General features: G+C 48.4%; 2 protein-coding genes across 2 annotated transcripts in view; both read left to right on the forward strand.

Annotated features, from left to right (window-relative positions):
- The window catches only part of BDKRB2 (bradykinin receptor B2), a 38,352-nt gene extending 29,876 nt beyond the window's left edge, over positions 1-8,476 (forward strand). Inside the window, 4 exon segments of the mRNA XM_017857926.1 lie at positions 1,421-1,528; positions 4,745-5,219; positions 5,221-5,283; positions 5,285-8,476. Coding sequence (XP_017713415.1) covers positions 1,455-1,528; positions 4,745-5,219; positions 5,221-5,283; positions 5,285-5,878 — 1,206 coding nt within the window. The 5' untranslated portion in view covers positions 1,421-1,454 and the 3' untranslated portion in view covers positions 5,879-8,476.
- Positions 1,468-17,538, forward strand: part of BDKRB1 (bradykinin receptor B1) — a 28,072-nt gene continuing 12,001 nt past the window's right edge. Inside the window, exon 1 of the mRNA XM_017857927.1 lies at positions 1,468-1,528. The gene's annotated coding sequence lies outside the window, so the exon portion shown is untranslated. The remainder of the gene's footprint in view (positions 1,529-17,538) is intronic.

The following is a 17,538-nucleotide window of genomic DNA, read 5'->3' on the forward strand; positions in this document are numbered from 1 at the left end:
ATTTCCTGTTTACCAACTCAGCTTTTTGTTTTAATGTGTTTGAATTCCCTGAACTGAATATTCTCTGATCTCCACCGCCCAACTGAATTAGGGGAGCTGGGCTTCTGGAAACCCAGGTGCCAGGTGTTGCAGAGTGGCTGAAAATCGAGATGTGGCAGATCTGTGGCTACATTCATGCACACACACACACACATGCACATATGCACACACACACATGCACTCACACACTTGCACATGCATAGACCACAGCTTTCCACAGCCTTCCTAGACAGGGGTCACTTAGTATCCTGGAGAGAGTGTGAAGTCTGGAATGGAAAGAGAGGGGGTTAAGCCCCACCTCTAGCCATTGGACTGAGACAAGTCACCCCCACCCGTCTATGCCTCGTTTCCTCCTCTCTGAGGCAAGCACAGAGCCCATGCCTCACTCTCTGGATGGGAGTATGTGAAACTTGAAGAGGGATAGAGACAGGGGTCATCAATGGAAGCCCCTTGGGCAAAAAGGCCCTTTCAACCAGGGCACAGAGGAGGCCCTGGGCTGAGAACTTGACAGCACCTTGTATTGGTAACCAGCCCAAGGGACTGGAAATACTCAGCTGTGTCTGTCTCCCTCATTAGGCTCAAAGTCCCTCAAGACCCTGTCTCCATCACAGTGCTCCAGTCCAGACCCCTCCTCTGAGCTCCAGATCCTGCTGGACCCAACAGCCATTCCCATCCCCATCCGCCTAGAATTCTTCAAAAAACCTCCCCTCTAACAGCTTCCAGTCTAAACACATGACCTTTCTCCTCTAAACCAGCCTTTGCAGGAGATAGAAGCCACGAAACCTGCCTCACCCCTGTCCTCACCCCATCCATGTCCAGTCGAGCACTATCCCTGTCAGGCGTACCCTCTAAACTCCCCTGGAATCCAGCCTCTCAGCCTCCATCAGCCCAGGCCTAAGTTAATGGGCTAACTGGGCCCTGCTTCCATTCTACCCACTGCAATCCCGACTCCCTGAGCAGCGGCCAGGGCCTAATCCACATTCACACCAAGTGCCTTCCTGACTGAGATATCCTCCTGTACCCTCATCCCTCCACCCTGCTTAGTTCTGCTCACCCTCAGTGTTATCATCAATATCCACTCGCCCTCGCAGGCGGTTTTGGGACCCCGTGTTCTATGCAGTCACAGAATCTTTTGCTTGATTTCACTGTACTTAGGTCAGTTTGCAGTTATTAAGTGAGCTTAATATGTCTGGCTTCTCCAGTAGACTGTCAGCTCCTCGCCATTGTGCCCCTAGCACCGCTGTGTGGGAGCACTTCACAAATGTACATTGAGTCAGGGACTCAGCAGTCTCCACTTCTCCTCCCTGCTGGAGAATGCATGTATTTTGCAGTCCCCAGCCCCTGTGCCATCTAACCATCTTTTCTTCTCTGTTCAGCCCAGGTGTGGCCTCGCACACATCCCACTCTGAGTCCAAATGTTCTCTCCCTGGAAGACAACAATGTTTCTGTCTGTTCGTGAGGACTCCATGCCCACCACGGCCTCTTTCAGGTGAGTCAAGGGGATTCCTCAATTCACTAGTTAGGGGTGGGGGGCAGACACCCTGGAGAACTCCCTGGAAAGCTCAACCCTCATGCCCTGGACAACAGTTGAAGGAATTAGTGATGTTAAAGCCCAAAGACAAAACTTCTCAAGTGTCCAAGTCCCTGTAGGCCTGTCGGGAGCAGAGGGAATGTTCTGTGGAACTAGAGGAAGAGGGGCTTTGGGAGGAGAAGGACACATTCCTGGTTGTCATAAGTGATCTATCCCAGAGGAACTTGGAAGTAAAGGTAAGAGAGTTAAACACTGAAGTCAATGCCCAGCAGATCAGACAGCAATGTGCCAGGTTGCCTTGGAGACAAAATATCTCCAACATATGGCTGACATCTGGTGGAAGATCAGAACACTCTAAAGAGAGAATTTAAGGGGAGGGGGAGGGAGACCTGAGCCAGAGTAGAAACAGAGGATAGGGAGATCTGTTCTGGGAGGCAGCATTTACAAGAAACAAGGCTGAGGGGTCCACTCCAACCTCTCCGTCTTGTGGCAGGTGTGGCCTATGATGAAAGTGAGCAGATGGCCATCTCAGCTGAGGCCACAGTGCACTGGACCTATAATTTCCAATTCCGCACTCACTAGGTGTCTTTCTGACGATCCTATGGCTTCTCAGAGCCAGGAATGGGCCAGGATCCATCCCCTTGGCTATCAATTGTCTTGCTTAGAAATTAATAAGCAGCATCTGGTGCTATACTTTGGTCTCTAGTGAGTTAGCCCATGAGAGATGATTGATTCCCCAAGCCAGGGGTATGGAGAAAATGGGTTTTCTGTAGTTACAGTTGAGGCTTGGACCAAGGGGACTACCCAGGGGAAGTCTTACCTTCAGAGGACTCTGGAAAGGAGACTGCAAGTTTTCATGGCTCAAGAATTCAGAGCCCAGTAGAGACAGTTTATCTCTGTTCCAAGATGTCTGGGGCCTTGGTTGGAAGACTAAAAGGCTGGGAAACCAGGATCCACTGAAAGCTTAACTGGGGCCAGAGGATCCACTTTCAAGGTGGCAAGTTGATTCCCTGCTCTGTGGCTGCTTGAGTATCCTCACATGGCGGCTCACATCCTTCCAAGTAAGCAATGCAAGAGGCCAAGGAAGAAGCTGCAAAGCATGTTATGACCTAGCCTCAGAAATCACACACCATCCCCGCCACCTTTGGTAAGAAGTCCAGACCACATCCAGGAGAAGAGGAAGCAGATTCCTCCTTTTGAAAGGAAGAATATCAAGTAATTTGAAAGTCATATGAAAGTCACCAGGCACCACAGGGATCTTTTCAGAGCATACTTCTTATACCAACACTGTAGTCCCTGAAGACTCAGGGGCAAAGCCTCACTTCCTTAGCACCCAGTGAAGACCATGCTTACTCCCTCACTCAGCCTCTTGCTACTTCTCACCTCTCCTGTCCAACATCTAGTGTCACTTTCCAGAACATACCAACAGCTTCCCCAGTTCTGTGCCTCTGCTCAGGCTGTTCCCCCTGCCTGGTCTGCTTGTCCTCCTTCTTGTGCCCTGTCGAGATGCTTCTTATCCTTCAAGACCCAGCTCTAGAGTCACCTCCAACCTTACCCACCTGCCCCTACCCCAAGTCTGTGTCCCACACCCCTCCTGCTCCCTCCAGGGCACCCTCCACACTCTGGGCCCCAGTTGTCAGGAGTCAGGAAGGGCAGGGGCCAGGTGGTATCCTCTCTGTGTTTTTGCACTCAAGGCAGAGCTCAGCACAGAGCAGATGCTCAAAAAACATTGAAAGGTTAAAAGCATTGCTTTGCGGGTCCCCCAGTCTGGCTCCAGGATGCCAGCCAGCTGCTCCTAGAAGCAAAGGGAATTTTCCTGGGAAATCCCAGAGGTGATGATCAGTATCTCCTCACGACTTGTAGCTCAGCTCTTCCTCCATGAGCCTGTCTAGCAATGCACCTCCCAGGAAGAGCACCTTTTCCTTCTCTCACCCACACCACAGGGCGCTGGGAAAATGCCCAGTGAGTCTTGCCCTCTGGGTTGTGCTTTGGACTTTTAAGTGTGTCTTCACATCCACTCTTTGACTTGAATCTTGCAACAACCATGTAAAAAGAAATGCAAAGCGAGTCAGGATGAGAGAAATACCCCACTCCAAAGAAGGCAAAATAGAAGCCCAGAGAGGTCAAGCAGTTTGCCCAAGATCACACAGCTAGGATTGGAACCCAGGTCTGTCCAAGCCCCATGCCTCTGCTGAAGGTAGAGATGATATACAGCAACAAGTCTAGAAAGGTACCTGCCCTGTGGTCTGTGAGTCTCGCCTAAGAATGAAAGAGGAGTCAGTAGGTTAAAGATGAGGTCACCAACAAACGGTGGTATTGGAGTTTACCACTGGTTATTTTAATAGGTTTGCAAGAATAGTTAATTACTAATGTTTACTGAGCCAAGTGCAGTGCTTGGGGCATTTTGTACATTGTCTCAGATCCCCATCACAACCCTGAGAGGGAGATTTTTAAATTCCCATTTTACAGGTGAGGTCATTGTGGTTCAAGGACGTTAACTTACCCAATATCACACAGCTTATAAGTAAGGCAGCCAGGATGTGAACCCAGTAGGACTATCTGGCTCCAAAGTCCCCACCCTCCCTCGCTATCTGCATCCTCCTATCCTCTTCAGTGCTTTGCTGATAGAAGATACAGAAATATGATGCCACCCCAGACCTTCCAGGAAGACAGGAACTAAGCAGATAGCCTGGCCATGGTCTCCAAGCCAGACTGGAATCTCCAGGTCTGGCATGATATCATTTTTCTCTTTTAATGAATTAACTCACCCACCACAGGACTTTGAGAGGCTGAAAGGTGACCAACTCCCTTGGGAGGGGCCCGGATGATAAGGAAGGAATGTGAATCCTCCCATCACAGAAGCTTCAAGGAGGTCAAGGATCCAAGACTTGAGATTGTTAGTGCTGTTGATGGATGCTGGCCAAGGAAATATCCCAGTGGAGCCTTGAGATGAAGAACATGAGGCCCCATTTAGATCCAAGGATCAGAGGGGGCTCTGTAAGACCCAGGGGAGTCAGGTGCGCCAAAGCGCTGGCCACAGAAAGCAGCCTGAACTCCACCTCGACTTCTCCACATCCTGGCTGGTTGTCTTTAACCCCTGCCTCTTTCTGCACCAGTTTTTGTCCTTCCTTTGTGACCCTGAGGTGTAACAGCCTCTTTTCTACTTTCTTTCAGCGCCGACATGCTCAATGTCACCTTGCAATTGCCAACTCTTAACGGGACCTTTGCCCAGAGCAAATGCCCCCAAATAGAGTGGCTGAGCTGGCTCAACACCATCCAGGCCCCCTTCCTCTGGGTGCTGTTCGTGCTGGCCACCCTAGAGAACATCTTTGTCCTCAGCGTCTTCTGCCTGCACAAGAGCAGCTGCACGGTGGCAGAGATCTACCTGGGGAACCTGGCCGCAGCAGACCTGATCCTGGCCTGCGGGTTGCCCTTCTGGGCCATCACCATCTCCAACAACTTCGACTGGCTCTTTGGGGAGACGCTCTGCCGCGTGGTGAATGCCATTACCTCCATGAACCTGTACAGCAGCATCTGTTTCCTGATGCTGGTGAGCATCGACCGCTACCTGGCCCTGGTGAAAACCATGTCCATGGGCAGGATGCGCGGCGTGCGCTGGGCCAAGCTCTACAGCTTGGTGATCTGGGGCCCCATGCCACGCACTCCTCCTGAAAAGCTCACCCAATTGCTGGGTGTTCCGGACGATGAAGGAGTAACAGCGACGAGGGCCACACACCGTCACTTCGCCCTTGCCGTCATCCAGCTACCCATGCCCTCGTCTTGGGAAGCGTGGGTTCACCAACCACCGCTCCCTGACATGTCGTGGGCTTCCTGCTGCCCTGAGCGTCATCACTTTTCTGCACGAGCAGATCATGCAAGGTGCTGCGGAACAATGAGATGCAGAAGTTCAAGGAGATCCAGACAGAGAGGAGGGCCACGGTGCTGGTCCTGGTTGTGTTGCTGCTATTCGTCATCTGCTGGCTGCCCTTCCAGGTCAGCACCTTCCTGGACACGCTGCATCGCCTCGGCATCCTCTCCAGCTGCCAGGACGAGCACATCATCGATGTAATCACACAGATCGCCTCCTTCATGGCCTACAGCAACAGCTGCCTCAACCCACTGGTGTACGTGATTGTGGGCAAGCGCTTCCGAAAGAAGTCTTGGGAGGTGTACCAGGGAGTGTGCCAGAAAGGGGGCTGTAGGTCAGAACCCATTCAGATGGAGAACTCCATGGGCACACTGCGGACCTCCATCTCGGTGGAACGCCAGATTCACAAACTTCAGGACTGGGCGGGGAGCAGACAGTGAGCAAACGCCAGCAGGGCTGCTGTGAATTTGTGTTAAGGATTGAGGGACAGTTGCTTTTCAGCATGGACCCAGGAATGCCAAGGGGACATCTATGCATGACCTTGGGAAATGAGTTGGTGTCTCCAGTAAAACACAGGAGAATAATTCCTGCCCTGCCCAGTTTTGCAGGGAGCATGGCTGTGAGGATGGGGTGAACTCATGCACAGCCTAGGACTCCATAAACACGACAGCATTACTGTTCTTATTTGCTGCCACACCTGAGCCAGCCTGCTCCTTCCCAGGAGTGGAGGGGGCCTGGGGACAGGGACAGGAGTGACTGAGCTTCCCTCCCACATAGTGTCCCTCCCTGCCCCAGCAAGACAACTTGGATCTCCAGCAGAACCGCCATCCAGCTTTGGTGCAATGGCTGAGTGCACAAGTGAATTGTTGCCCTGGGTTTCTTTAATCCATTCAGCTAGAACTTTGGAGGACAATTTCTTACATTAATGAAGGTTAAGCCCTGAGGGGTCCCTGATAAGAACCTGGAGACCAGGATTCTGTGGCACCCCTCACTGATGGACAAGGTGGTCTGTGCCAAAGAGGAATCCAATAAGCACATATTGAGCACTTGCTGTATAAGCAATATTGAGCACTGGAGGCAAGAGGGAAGAAAGAGAAGGAGCCATCTCCATCTTGAAGGAACTCAAAGACTCGACTGGGAATGACTGGGCACTGCCACCACCAGAAAGTTGTTCGATGAGATGGTTGAGCAGGGTGCTGTGGGTGATATGGACAGCAGAAGGGGGGAGCCCAAGGTTCCAGCTCAACCAATAACTATTGCACAACCACCTGTCCCTGCCTCAGTTCCCTCTTCTGTAACATGAAGTCGTTGTGAGGATTAAAGGCAGTAACAGGTATAAAAGTACTTTGAAAAGCAAAGGGTGCTATGTACATGTGAGGCATTATTATGCACATGTAACTGGGATATGTTTACTATAAGGAAAAGACACTGAGGTCTAGAAATAGCTCCGTGGAGCAGAATCAGTATTGGGAGCCGGTGGCAGTGTGAAGTACCAGTGTCTGGCACACAGTAGGTGCTCATTGGCTCGCTTCCACCTGTCCTCCCCACCCGACTGCCACACACACATGAGCATTTGGGGAGAAGGCCATGTCTTCAAAGTTTGATTTGTGATGAGGCAGAGGAAGAAATTTCTAATCGGTCTCGCCCAGAGGATCACAGTGCTGAGACTCCCACCACCAACCGGTACCTGGGGAGGGGGAGAGTGCAGGCCTGCTCAGAGACTGTTCCTCTCTCAGCAACCAAGGGATTGTTCCTGTCAATCAATGGTTTATTGGAAGGTATCCCAGTACACGCCCTAGAAGAGTGTGAGTAGGAATGGCAATGGCATTCACCATCAGCAGTGCCAGGGCAGCACTCATTCACTTGATACATGAATATTTATTAGCTGGTTGGAGAGCTAGAACCTGGAGAACTAGAACCTGGAGGGCTAGAACCTGGAGAGGCTAGAACCTAGAGGGGCTAGAACCTAAAGAAGCTAAAATCTGGAAAGGCTATAACCTGGAGAGCTAGAAGCTGGAGGGCTAGAACCTGGAGGGAAAGAACCTGGAAGGCTAGAACTGAGAGAGGCTAGAACCTAGAGAAGCTAAAACCCGGAGAGCTAGAAACTGGAGGGCTAGAACCTGGAGGGCTGGAATCTAGACAGCTGGAACCTGGAGAGCTAGAACCTGAAGGGCTAGAACCTGAAGGGCTGGAATCTGGAGGGCTAGAATCTGGAGAGCTAGGATCTGGAGGGTTAGAACCTGGTGGGCTAGAACCTAGAAGGGCTACAACCTGGTGGGCTAGAATGTAGAAGGGCTAGAACCTGGAAAGCTAGAACCTGGAGGGCTAGAATCTGGAAAGCTAGAATCTGGAGGGCTAGAACCTGGAGAGCTAGAACCTGGCGGACTAGAACCTGGCAGGCTAGAACCTGGTGGGCTAGAACCTAGACAGGCTAGAACCTGGAGGGAAAGAACCTAGAGGGTTAGAACCTGGAGAATGAGAAAAATTTACATGGCAAAGAGCCCATAAATCCTGACCAATTCAACTCTGAATTTTAAAGCAAAAGTGTTAAAAAACGATTCCCTCCTTACCCTCAACCCACTCTTTCTTCCCACCACCCACACCCCTCTGCCCCAATAAATACCTGGAGAAAGAAAACAGGTGAAAGAAGAAGTAAAAACCATTTAGTATTAGAATGAAGTCAAACTGTGCCATACATGATGAATGAAAAAAAAAAAAAGAGGCTGTGTTTTGTCACACAGGGCAGTCATTCATCAGCAGAGCACGTAGATGGGCTGAGACTCTCTTAGAAGCAGAACTCTATCCCAATGGCCATGTGGGGATCCACACCTAGTCTGAGGGGCAACTGAGTCTGCGGGAGAAGAGCTGCCCTGTGCATGGTGTAGATGCCCTGATAAAGAACATCTCCCCTGTGAAAGACTCAAAGAGCTGTTATGTTGTAAACGGGAAGCATTTCACATCCGAATGAGAAAATGGATGAATCATGTAAGCATGTGTCTTTTCTGTACTGCATAATAAATGGATGAGGTTTTTGCATAGCTCTAGCATTTGTTACAACTCCCAAAACCTCTGAGTTTGGTCCCTGGGACACTGCCTTGCACACTCAGAAGCCTTTGGGAAGGGGTGCTATTTATTTCTGCTCAACCTGTTAACAGGCTTCTGGCACGTAGATCAGTGGTCTCCAAGCTTCTGGGATTGTATATTCCTATAGGAAAAAAAGAATTGATTATGCATACCCAATATGTATACTTATTAATATGTATGAAGATGTGCATTCTAAAATATAATCAACCAGTAGAAATTTAAGAAAGAAGATGTAAAAAAAATATTAACAGTGCTTGAATATTTCCTTCCATCTTACATTTCTGCAGGAGTAACTCATTACCAAGTTCCCACCAGGTGCATGTGAGACCCTCATGAGGCCCTAGAATCATAGGCGCAGCAGCGATTCAATCATTTATTCCTGCAGTATAGACTTACTGAGTGCCTACCACTTGACTTTCCCTTCAAATCAGGAGTATCCTCTACAATATCCTGATGAAAGCCACTTGTTTCATACTCCCAGTGATGGGGAACTCATTATCCATTCCACTTTGGGATCCCTTCATTATTCATGTATTCATTCCTTCACTCATTTATTAAACAAAACTTGTCCAGTCTGTCTCCATAAATGCCCCTCGTCCATCCACGCATCCATCCATCCATGCCAGAAACCTGGGGCTCATCATTCAATGTACTCTCTCCTTCAGGCCTTCCATCTAGTGGGTCAGCACCTCTTTTATTTTCTTTAACTTTTATTTTGAGTTCAGGGGTACAAGTGCAGGTTTGTTACATAGGTAAACTTGGGTCATGGGGGTTTGTTGTACAGATTACTTCATCACCCAAGCATTAAGCCTAATATCCATTAGTTATTTTTCCTGCTCCTCTCTCTCTTCCCAACCTCCACCCTCCACTAGGCCCCAGTGTCTGTTGTTCCCTTCTTTGTGTTCATGTGTTCCCATCGTTTAGCTCCCACTTGTAAATGAGACCATGTGGTATTTGGTTTTCTGTTTCTGGGTTAGTTCGCTAAGGATAATGGGCTCCAGCTCCATCCATGTTCCTGCAGAGGACATGATCTCATTCTTTTTTATGGCTGCATAGTATTTCATGGTTGTACATGTACCACATTTTCTTTATCCAGTCTACAACTGATGGGCATTTAGGTTGATTCCATGCCTTTGCCATTGTGAATAGTGCTGCAATGAACATTCATGTGCATGTGTATTTATGATAGAATGATTTATATTCCTTTGGGTATATACCCAGTAATGGGATCAGCACCTCTTTTAGATTCTACTCACTAAGTGTTTCCTAAATCTATATTTCTTTCTATGTCCAACCATCGTCTGTCATGGGTGCCTCCAATCCTAACCTCTACCATCTCCCAATTCTTATTCTCCACTCTGTAGCCAACGTGGTCTTTTAAGAATGCAAATACATTCATGAGGAGGCTATAAACATAGAGAACTGTGTTCAGGAGCCAAGACTTTGGGATTAGGTAGACCTGGATTCCACTTGTGGTTCAGCCTTGGGCTCTTATTTGATGTGTAGTCTTGGGTACCTCAGTTATCCTTTCTGAGTCAACATTTCCTCATCTGTAAAATGGGGATAATAATGGTATCTATCTCATAAAATTGTTAACAGGATTAATGTATGAAAGCATCTAGCACAGTGCCTGGTACATAGTTGGCACTGAACATGTACTAGCTTTGATGATGATGATGATGATGATGATGATGATGATGATGATGATGATGTTGGCAGTGAGTGTGATGGGGGCATCCTCCAAGGGAAACCCTTCTGTAGTGTCCCACCCCTCTTGCGATAAGGTGCTACAGCTGTAACATGGCTTGCAAGACCCTTCATGATCTGGCCCCTGTCTTATCTCTATGTCTCCCTTTCTCTGCTCCCGGCTCATTCTCTACCCTCCACCCATTTGGACGTAAGAACCTAGAGATATCCCAGAAGATATTTCATTCTGCCTCCATGCCCATTCTTCCCACCCAGGCTGCACCCCCTCACTAAGTGCCCTGAGGTTGGAGAAAGTTGTCCACAAGTGCCTAAGGGAGCTCACTCATCCAGGGAATTTTGTTCACAGATGCCTGCATTACTCAAGGGAGTCTGCAATCCAGGGGAAACCACATGCCTGGAAACCTGAGCAGGGCTCTTAGCAGGCAAAAAAAAGGGTGGGGGGGGCGGTGCTGGGAGAGCCTCATCAGCCAGGCAACAGAAGCAGCCCCTCAACTCCTGACCCTCCCTGGCTCCAGCAAGCTGGTGCAATGGAAAGAAGCCCAGGTGGGCTTATGGGATCAAGCAAGGGGCCTAGCTCCTGAGGCTTCCCTGGCCAGAGAGGGGTGAGAACAGGATGCAGAGATGCAAACTGGACACCAGATGACCTCACGGAATTCATGCTAGTGCTGGAGCCTCTTGAGTACAGCCTTCATGACTCAGAGTGGGGAGTCTCCATTTTGTAGACCCCAGTCATGTGCTGCATTATCTCCTTGTTACCCACTTCCAGACCCTTACGTAGCTCTGATCCTTTACCAAGGATGCGGGTGGGGAGCAGGGATGAGCAACAGAGGTCATGGTTTGGCAATAGCAATGGCTGAAAGTTTAATCGTTTGTTCGTGAGAGTTTTATTCTGGTTTAGTTTTTTATTTTATTTTGTTTTGTTGGCTGAGGCAAAACAGTCCTAGGTCAAAGGGACTCCATCAAAATATTTCATGCTCACAACCACTCTGAGAGTTTGCATGATCACTGGTTCATGGTATGGAAACTGAGGCCCAGAGAGGGAAGTAACTTGCCAAGGCCACACAGTTCTTAAGGGGGATGCTCTGGAAGCTCTCTCTGTTCTTGGGGTGTTCATGCCTTGACAAACGGAGGATGCAAATTCTGTCACAGGAAAAGTCCTCGAAGTGCCTTCTTGCATGAGGAGCTTATGAGCCAGGGCTTTGGCTATTTCTGCCGCAATAAAAGCTTTGCATCTCGTAAGCCTTGTGCATACTTGCTTCCTGCAGATCTCCTTCCCAGAGGCTGATGGATGTAACTCACATGCCATACAGTTCATCCACTTCAGCTTTTACTTAACAACTGATTCATGCAACCATCACTACTATCTAATTCCAGAACACTTTCATCATCCCCCAAAGAAATCGCATATTCATTAGCAGTCACATCCCATTCTTCCTTCCTCATGGCTTTGGGCAACCACTAATCTTCCTGTCTCTAGATTTACCTGTTGTGAAAGAAGCCAGGCACATGTTGTAGGATGCTGTCTCTGTAGAGCCTACAACACGTGCCTTTTGTGTCTGGCTCCTTTCACCTCCTTACACTGAGCTAGAATGTTTAATTGTTGGGGGAGAACTTTGGGGACCAGGCCATGGGTTCCCTACCATGCCACTTGTGTCATCTCAGCAAGTCACTTTACTCATCTTCCCTCCCACCACCTTTGGTCTTAGTTTGCTCATCTGTCAAATGGAGAGATAATAAGTCATGACTCTAACAGGCTTCTGGCATGTAGACCAGTAGTCTCCAAGGACTGCCTTATGTGATGTTGATGCTGTCCTCTATAGTTTATGAAGGCCCCAGCACCAATGGTACAGGGGCTTGGAGGCAGGTTCCTGGTTCACATCTCACCTCTGCTGCTTCCCAGCTGTGGGAATTTGAACAAGGTCAGTGAATTTCTCTGAGTGTCTTTTTCTCTCGTCTATTAAATGAAGATCCAAGTATTGTGAAGATTCAGTCTGATAAAGATGTTGTGATGAGTTAAGGAGTATCCCTCCACCCCAACTCATGTCCACATGGAACTTCAAATATGACCTTATTTGGGAATAGGGTCTTTGTAGAAGTAGTTAAATTAAGATGAGGTTACACAGGTTGAGCATTCCTAATCCAAAAATCTGAAATCACAAATGCCCCCAAATCCATAACTTTTTGAGCACTGACATAATGCTCAAAGGGCATGTGATTGGAACATTTTAGATTTTGGATATCTGGATTAAGGATGGTCAGCTGGTATGTACTCTGCAAATATTCCAAAATTCGAAAACATTCAAAATCCAAAACACAAAAACTTCTGGTCCCAAGCATTTCTGGATAAGGGATACCCAACCTGTACTGAACTAAGGTGACCCCTAAATCCAATAACTGGTGTCCTTATAAGAAGAAGAGAAAAACACACAGAGACACAGAGAGAAGGCCGTAAGAAGATAGAGGCAGAGACCGGAGCAATGCTTCCACAAGCCAAAAAATGTGAAGGATTGCCCAGAATCACCAGAAGTGAGGAAGAAGCAAGGAGCGGCTTCTCCTTCAGAGCCTTCCAGGAGGAACCAACACTGCCAGCACCTTGATTTTGAACTTCTTGGCCTCCAGAACTGTGAGAGGACGAATGTTCGTTGTTTAGGCCACTTAGATTTTGATACTTTGTATGGCAGCCTGAGCAAATGGATTCAGGTGTTTAGTCTTTTTGAGCACATGCTCACCATCAAGTTTCCCATTAAGGTACCTGCAGGCGCCTTCTCTCAACAATGAGAGAGCACACTGGATGTTTTTCTCGGATCTTTTTAGGGTTAGAGATACTTGTTAGCACAGATTTCCTAAGAAATAATAGGAAATGCAATCTTACTGAACTGTAGAGAATTTTTTTTCAACTGGAAGATACTGAGGCCTTTCCCATGTTGCGGGCCAGCCCGAGCCCCCAGAGCGTGAATCATGGGTCCGAGGTGCTGAGTGTAAACGCCCATCCCTGCGAACCTGGGACCTGTGATCTGCTGATTCTTTCTTCCTTCCCCAGAACCAAAAGGCAGACCAATTCAAGGAGTCTCAGACCAGGATTTAAATAAATAAATAAATAAATAGCCTCATGGCCCAGCTCCCAGCTGCCAGACAGCCCAGCCACCAACTCCACCCAGGTGGGAGGCTATTTGTAGACAACCCTGAAAGATGGCCAAAGACAGGGTTCTGAGACTCTCTGGATGCTTCCCTTTATGCTGAGTCACTCTTTGTAGTCCACTCAGCCGGCGAGCAATGGGTGTCTGTCTCATCTCCTCAGTTCTGGCCAAGACAGAGCACAGCGTGTGTGGGCCCTCCCTGTAATGACACTACCATTGTCTTGTGCAACAGTAAAATGATAAAATCAGGAACAGTTACTGTGGGGTGTCTACCAAAGGCCAGTTGCATCACCACATTATCCCATGCGATTCCCAAACTCTGCAATGTGCTCCATTTTACAGACCGAGGCTCCGGAAGGTGGAATTGAAAATGGTCCAGATTCACCTTCTCAGCAGTGATGGAGCGAGGGTGTCAACCCTGCTGAGGCAGCTCCACACCATACACCTGCCTGCCCAGACTTCCAAATCAGACCTTAAGGACCAGGGACTTGCTTTTGCAATGAGATTTGCTCAGTGTCTCCCTGCCTCTCTAAGTACAGTAGTCCCCTCCCTTATCCATGGTTTCAACTACCTGCGGCCAATACAGGTCTGAAAATATTAAATGGAAAATTCCAGAAATAAACAATTAATACATTTTAAATTATGCACCATTCTGAGTAGTGTGATGAAACCTCGCCCCATCCTGCTTTGTTCCACCTGGGACATGAGTCATCCCTTTGTCCAATGTACCCATGCTGCATAAGCTACCCACAATTACTGTATAGCAAAAAGCATAGTGTTATAAGGTTTGGTACCATCTGCAGTTTCAGGCATCCACTGGGGGTCTTGGAATGTTTTCCCCATGCCTAAGGGGAAACTGCTGTACAGAGCCTCATGCCTTTCTGTTTTGAAGACCACTGGATCCTGTTCTGTTTCTTCATAGAACTCACAATCACAATCCTGTACAGGTTTCTCTGTTAGTCTGTCTCTATCCCAAGTCTGTAGCCCCCATGAGGGCTGAGACAGTCAAGAATGACCCCAAGTCTTCAAGAAAAGTTATGATTATCTTCAGCATTTCAGTTCCCCTATACTTAGAGTTCTGCAGCTTACAGAAGAAATTTCAGTTTCCCCGGACCCAGAGTTTTGCATCTCCATCATGGGGACCAACATGATTTATATGAAAGATAAATGTTCACAGCATCAACTCTATAATCCAATTCCATCTCTTTAAAACATCATAAAGGAAATACTGGTTTCTAAGGAAAACATCTTATTCCATGCCCCCATTCTTTGCTGTACACGTGGGTTAATTAGGCATCTAGGCTGACTGAAAAATGATGTAAGAGATTTTCCATATGGCACTTGCTGCCAGATTAAGAGAGAAAGATCATAAAACTGAGAAAAGATGGATCAACATGTACATATTCATCTTATCCTGGGAACATCTATACAGCACGATACTGACATTTCCCACACAGTTATTTGATCCTAACAACAACTCTCAGAAGCAGGTAGGACCAGAGCATTCCAGGACCGCCACCCCGGCCCTCTTCTGGAAGCCCTGCAGGTGGGCTCCACCTGCTGTGAGCATTTATCTTTAGAATAGATCGTGTAGTTAGAGCTATAAAACTCCAAGTACAGGGAAATGGAAATTGCTTCTGTGAGCTACAAAACTTTCTGCAACTGCTCTCTCAAAGAACCCTTACTCTGGGCTGAAGCTATCACTCAGTTCTCTTCCCTGAACCAAACCAAGAGCTGCACAGGGCCTGCTGGAGGGTAGGGGATATGGGATATTCATGGATAGAATGAGTAATTGGGATGTGGAGCTTGAACCCAGGCTTTCTGACTCCAAGTTCCAAGTGAGCCTTCCACAAAGGCTTATGAACATGTGTGTGTTACAATACACATGCGGGTCCCCCCACCTGCGATGGTTTTCTCAGCTTGCTTGCCTTCCAAACTCCTATTCAGCCCTGAAAACCCAGTTTAAATAATCCTCTGCCACGAATTCTTCCCCAACTCTGCATAATAGTCAAGGTTCTCTAGAGAAACACAACCAACAGAAAATAGATAAACATAGATAGATTTGTTATAAGGAATTGGTTTATGCAATTATGGATGCTGAGAAATCCTACCATCTGCTATCTGCAAGTTGGAGACCCAGGAGGACCAGTAATGTAGTTCCAGTGGGAGTGTGAAGGCCAGAGACCCAGGACGGCCAGTGAGAAGGTGGGAGAAGACAGATGTCTCAGCTTGAAAACAGCCAGGCAGAGAGAACCAATTCTCCCTTGCTGCTCCTTTTGGTTGTATTCAGGCCTCCGACAGGTTGGATGCCACCCACCATGTTGGGGAAGACAATCTGCCTTACTCAGTCTACCAATTCAAACATTAATCATTCGAATTAACCTGTGAAGGTTAAACTCACTCACGGACACCCCCAGAAACCATGTTTAACCAAATGTCCGGGCACCCTATGGCCCAGTCAGCATGACACATAAATTACCTATCCCACTCCACCTCGAGCAGAACTCATTTTTTTCAAACCTCACACTCGGACACAGCCTCAGAACTTCATTGCCACTCTGCTTTCTACAACATGTTGTCACTGGATGTCAGCTTGTCCTTGTCCTCAGCCATCCCAAGAGTTCCTTAAGTGGGCAGGGAGTGGGCTGTGTTCATCTCTGCACCCCCCATGCCCACACAGGGCCTGGTCCTCATAAGGGGTTTGGGACATGTATGTTGACATAAGACAAGCTATTGCTATTATATATTTATTTATAATACATATGGTTATGAATATACTCAGCAAATATTTAAGCATCTGCTACATATCAGCCCTGTTGTAGGAGTTGGGAAGATGAACCTAATCAAAAGAGACAAATCCCTTGCCTGGTGGAGCAGGTGGTGATAGGGCTGTAAAGAGCAGCGTAGCAGGCCAAGAGGAGGAGAGGTTATTTCAGGAAAGGGCTCTCTGACAAGGGGGGATTGGTGAGGACCAGAAGGACCTGGGGGAGCAAGCATGGGGCTCTCAATGGCAAGGTGCTCCATGCAGGGGAACGGGCCGTGCAAAGGCCCTGAGGTTGGAGAGAAGGTGACACATCCAAAACAGAGAGAGGAAAGGTTGGGCGTAGTGGGGAGTGCCTGTAATCCCAGCATTTTGGAAGGCCGAGAAGGGAGGATGGATTGGGCTCCCAGGAATTTGAGACCAGCCTAGGCGACATAGTGAGACCTTGTGTCAAAACAAAACAAAACAAAAAACAAACAAACAAAAAAAAACAGCTCCAGAAAGCCAGTGCAGCCAGGCACCATGAGACGGGTGCTCTGGGAAGCAGCTGGGTCTGCGCATGTGCTCTGGGAGACAGCGGGGTCTGCGCATGTGCTCTGGGAGACAGCGGGGTCTGCCCATGTGCTCTGGGAGGCAGCTGGGTCTGCGAATGTGCAGCTTTGCCGATGTCAGGTCTGTGTGTTTTCCTGGGCCTGAGACAGCAACAGAGGAGTCTGAGAAGAGACTTGACATGGCCTAGCTTCGGCTTTAGGAGACAGAGAAATGCAGTTGATTGTCCTGGTACAAGCCCCTTCTGAGTGCGTGTGCACTCCTGGGATTCTCCAGGCTCCCTAAGGAGTAAGGTCTGGAGATCCCCTGCTCTGCCCGGGCGAGAAGGCCTTCATCTTCCAATGCAGGGCCACAAAAGGGCAGGGAGTTTCATATGGATTTTTTTTTTAACTTTCCTAGTCCATAGCACCCCTGGCCCAGTGGAGCTTTATCTGCTAAGTGGGCACCTTCCCACCCCAGAGCCAGCACCCAGGACCCTTCACTTCAGGGCTGGCTGCCAGGCCAAGGCAGCACCTAGAGCTGCCTGAATGCCCAGGACATGCTCATGTCCACACTGTCATCCTGTAGATCTCCAAGTGTTTGTACTTTGCTAAGTGTACATTTGTGATTTTCTGCTTCCCCCCCCTTACACTTTGACCCCCTCTGTTCACCCCGTCCATTCCCTACTTCCTATGTGCCAGACACACATACTTTTCTAGGGTGGCATTTTCCTGGCACCCAGTGGTGCTCCATACGTGTTTGTAGAATAAAGGGGAAAGCACTCAGACACTATGCTTACAGAAGAGCAGAGGATTACACCAGTACTTAAATGATGGATGAGCACTGAACAGAGCAAGGAGGGTGAGGTCATTTTCAGCAAATG

The sequence above is a fragment of the Rhinopithecus bieti genome, unplaced genomic scaffold (genome assembly GCF_001698545.2).
Source record: "Rhinopithecus bieti isolate Rb0 unplaced genomic scaffold, ASM169854v2 scaffold_41913, whole genome shotgun sequence".
Lineage (NCBI taxonomy): Eukaryota > Metazoa > Chordata > Mammalia > Primates > Cercopithecidae > Rhinopithecus > Rhinopithecus bieti.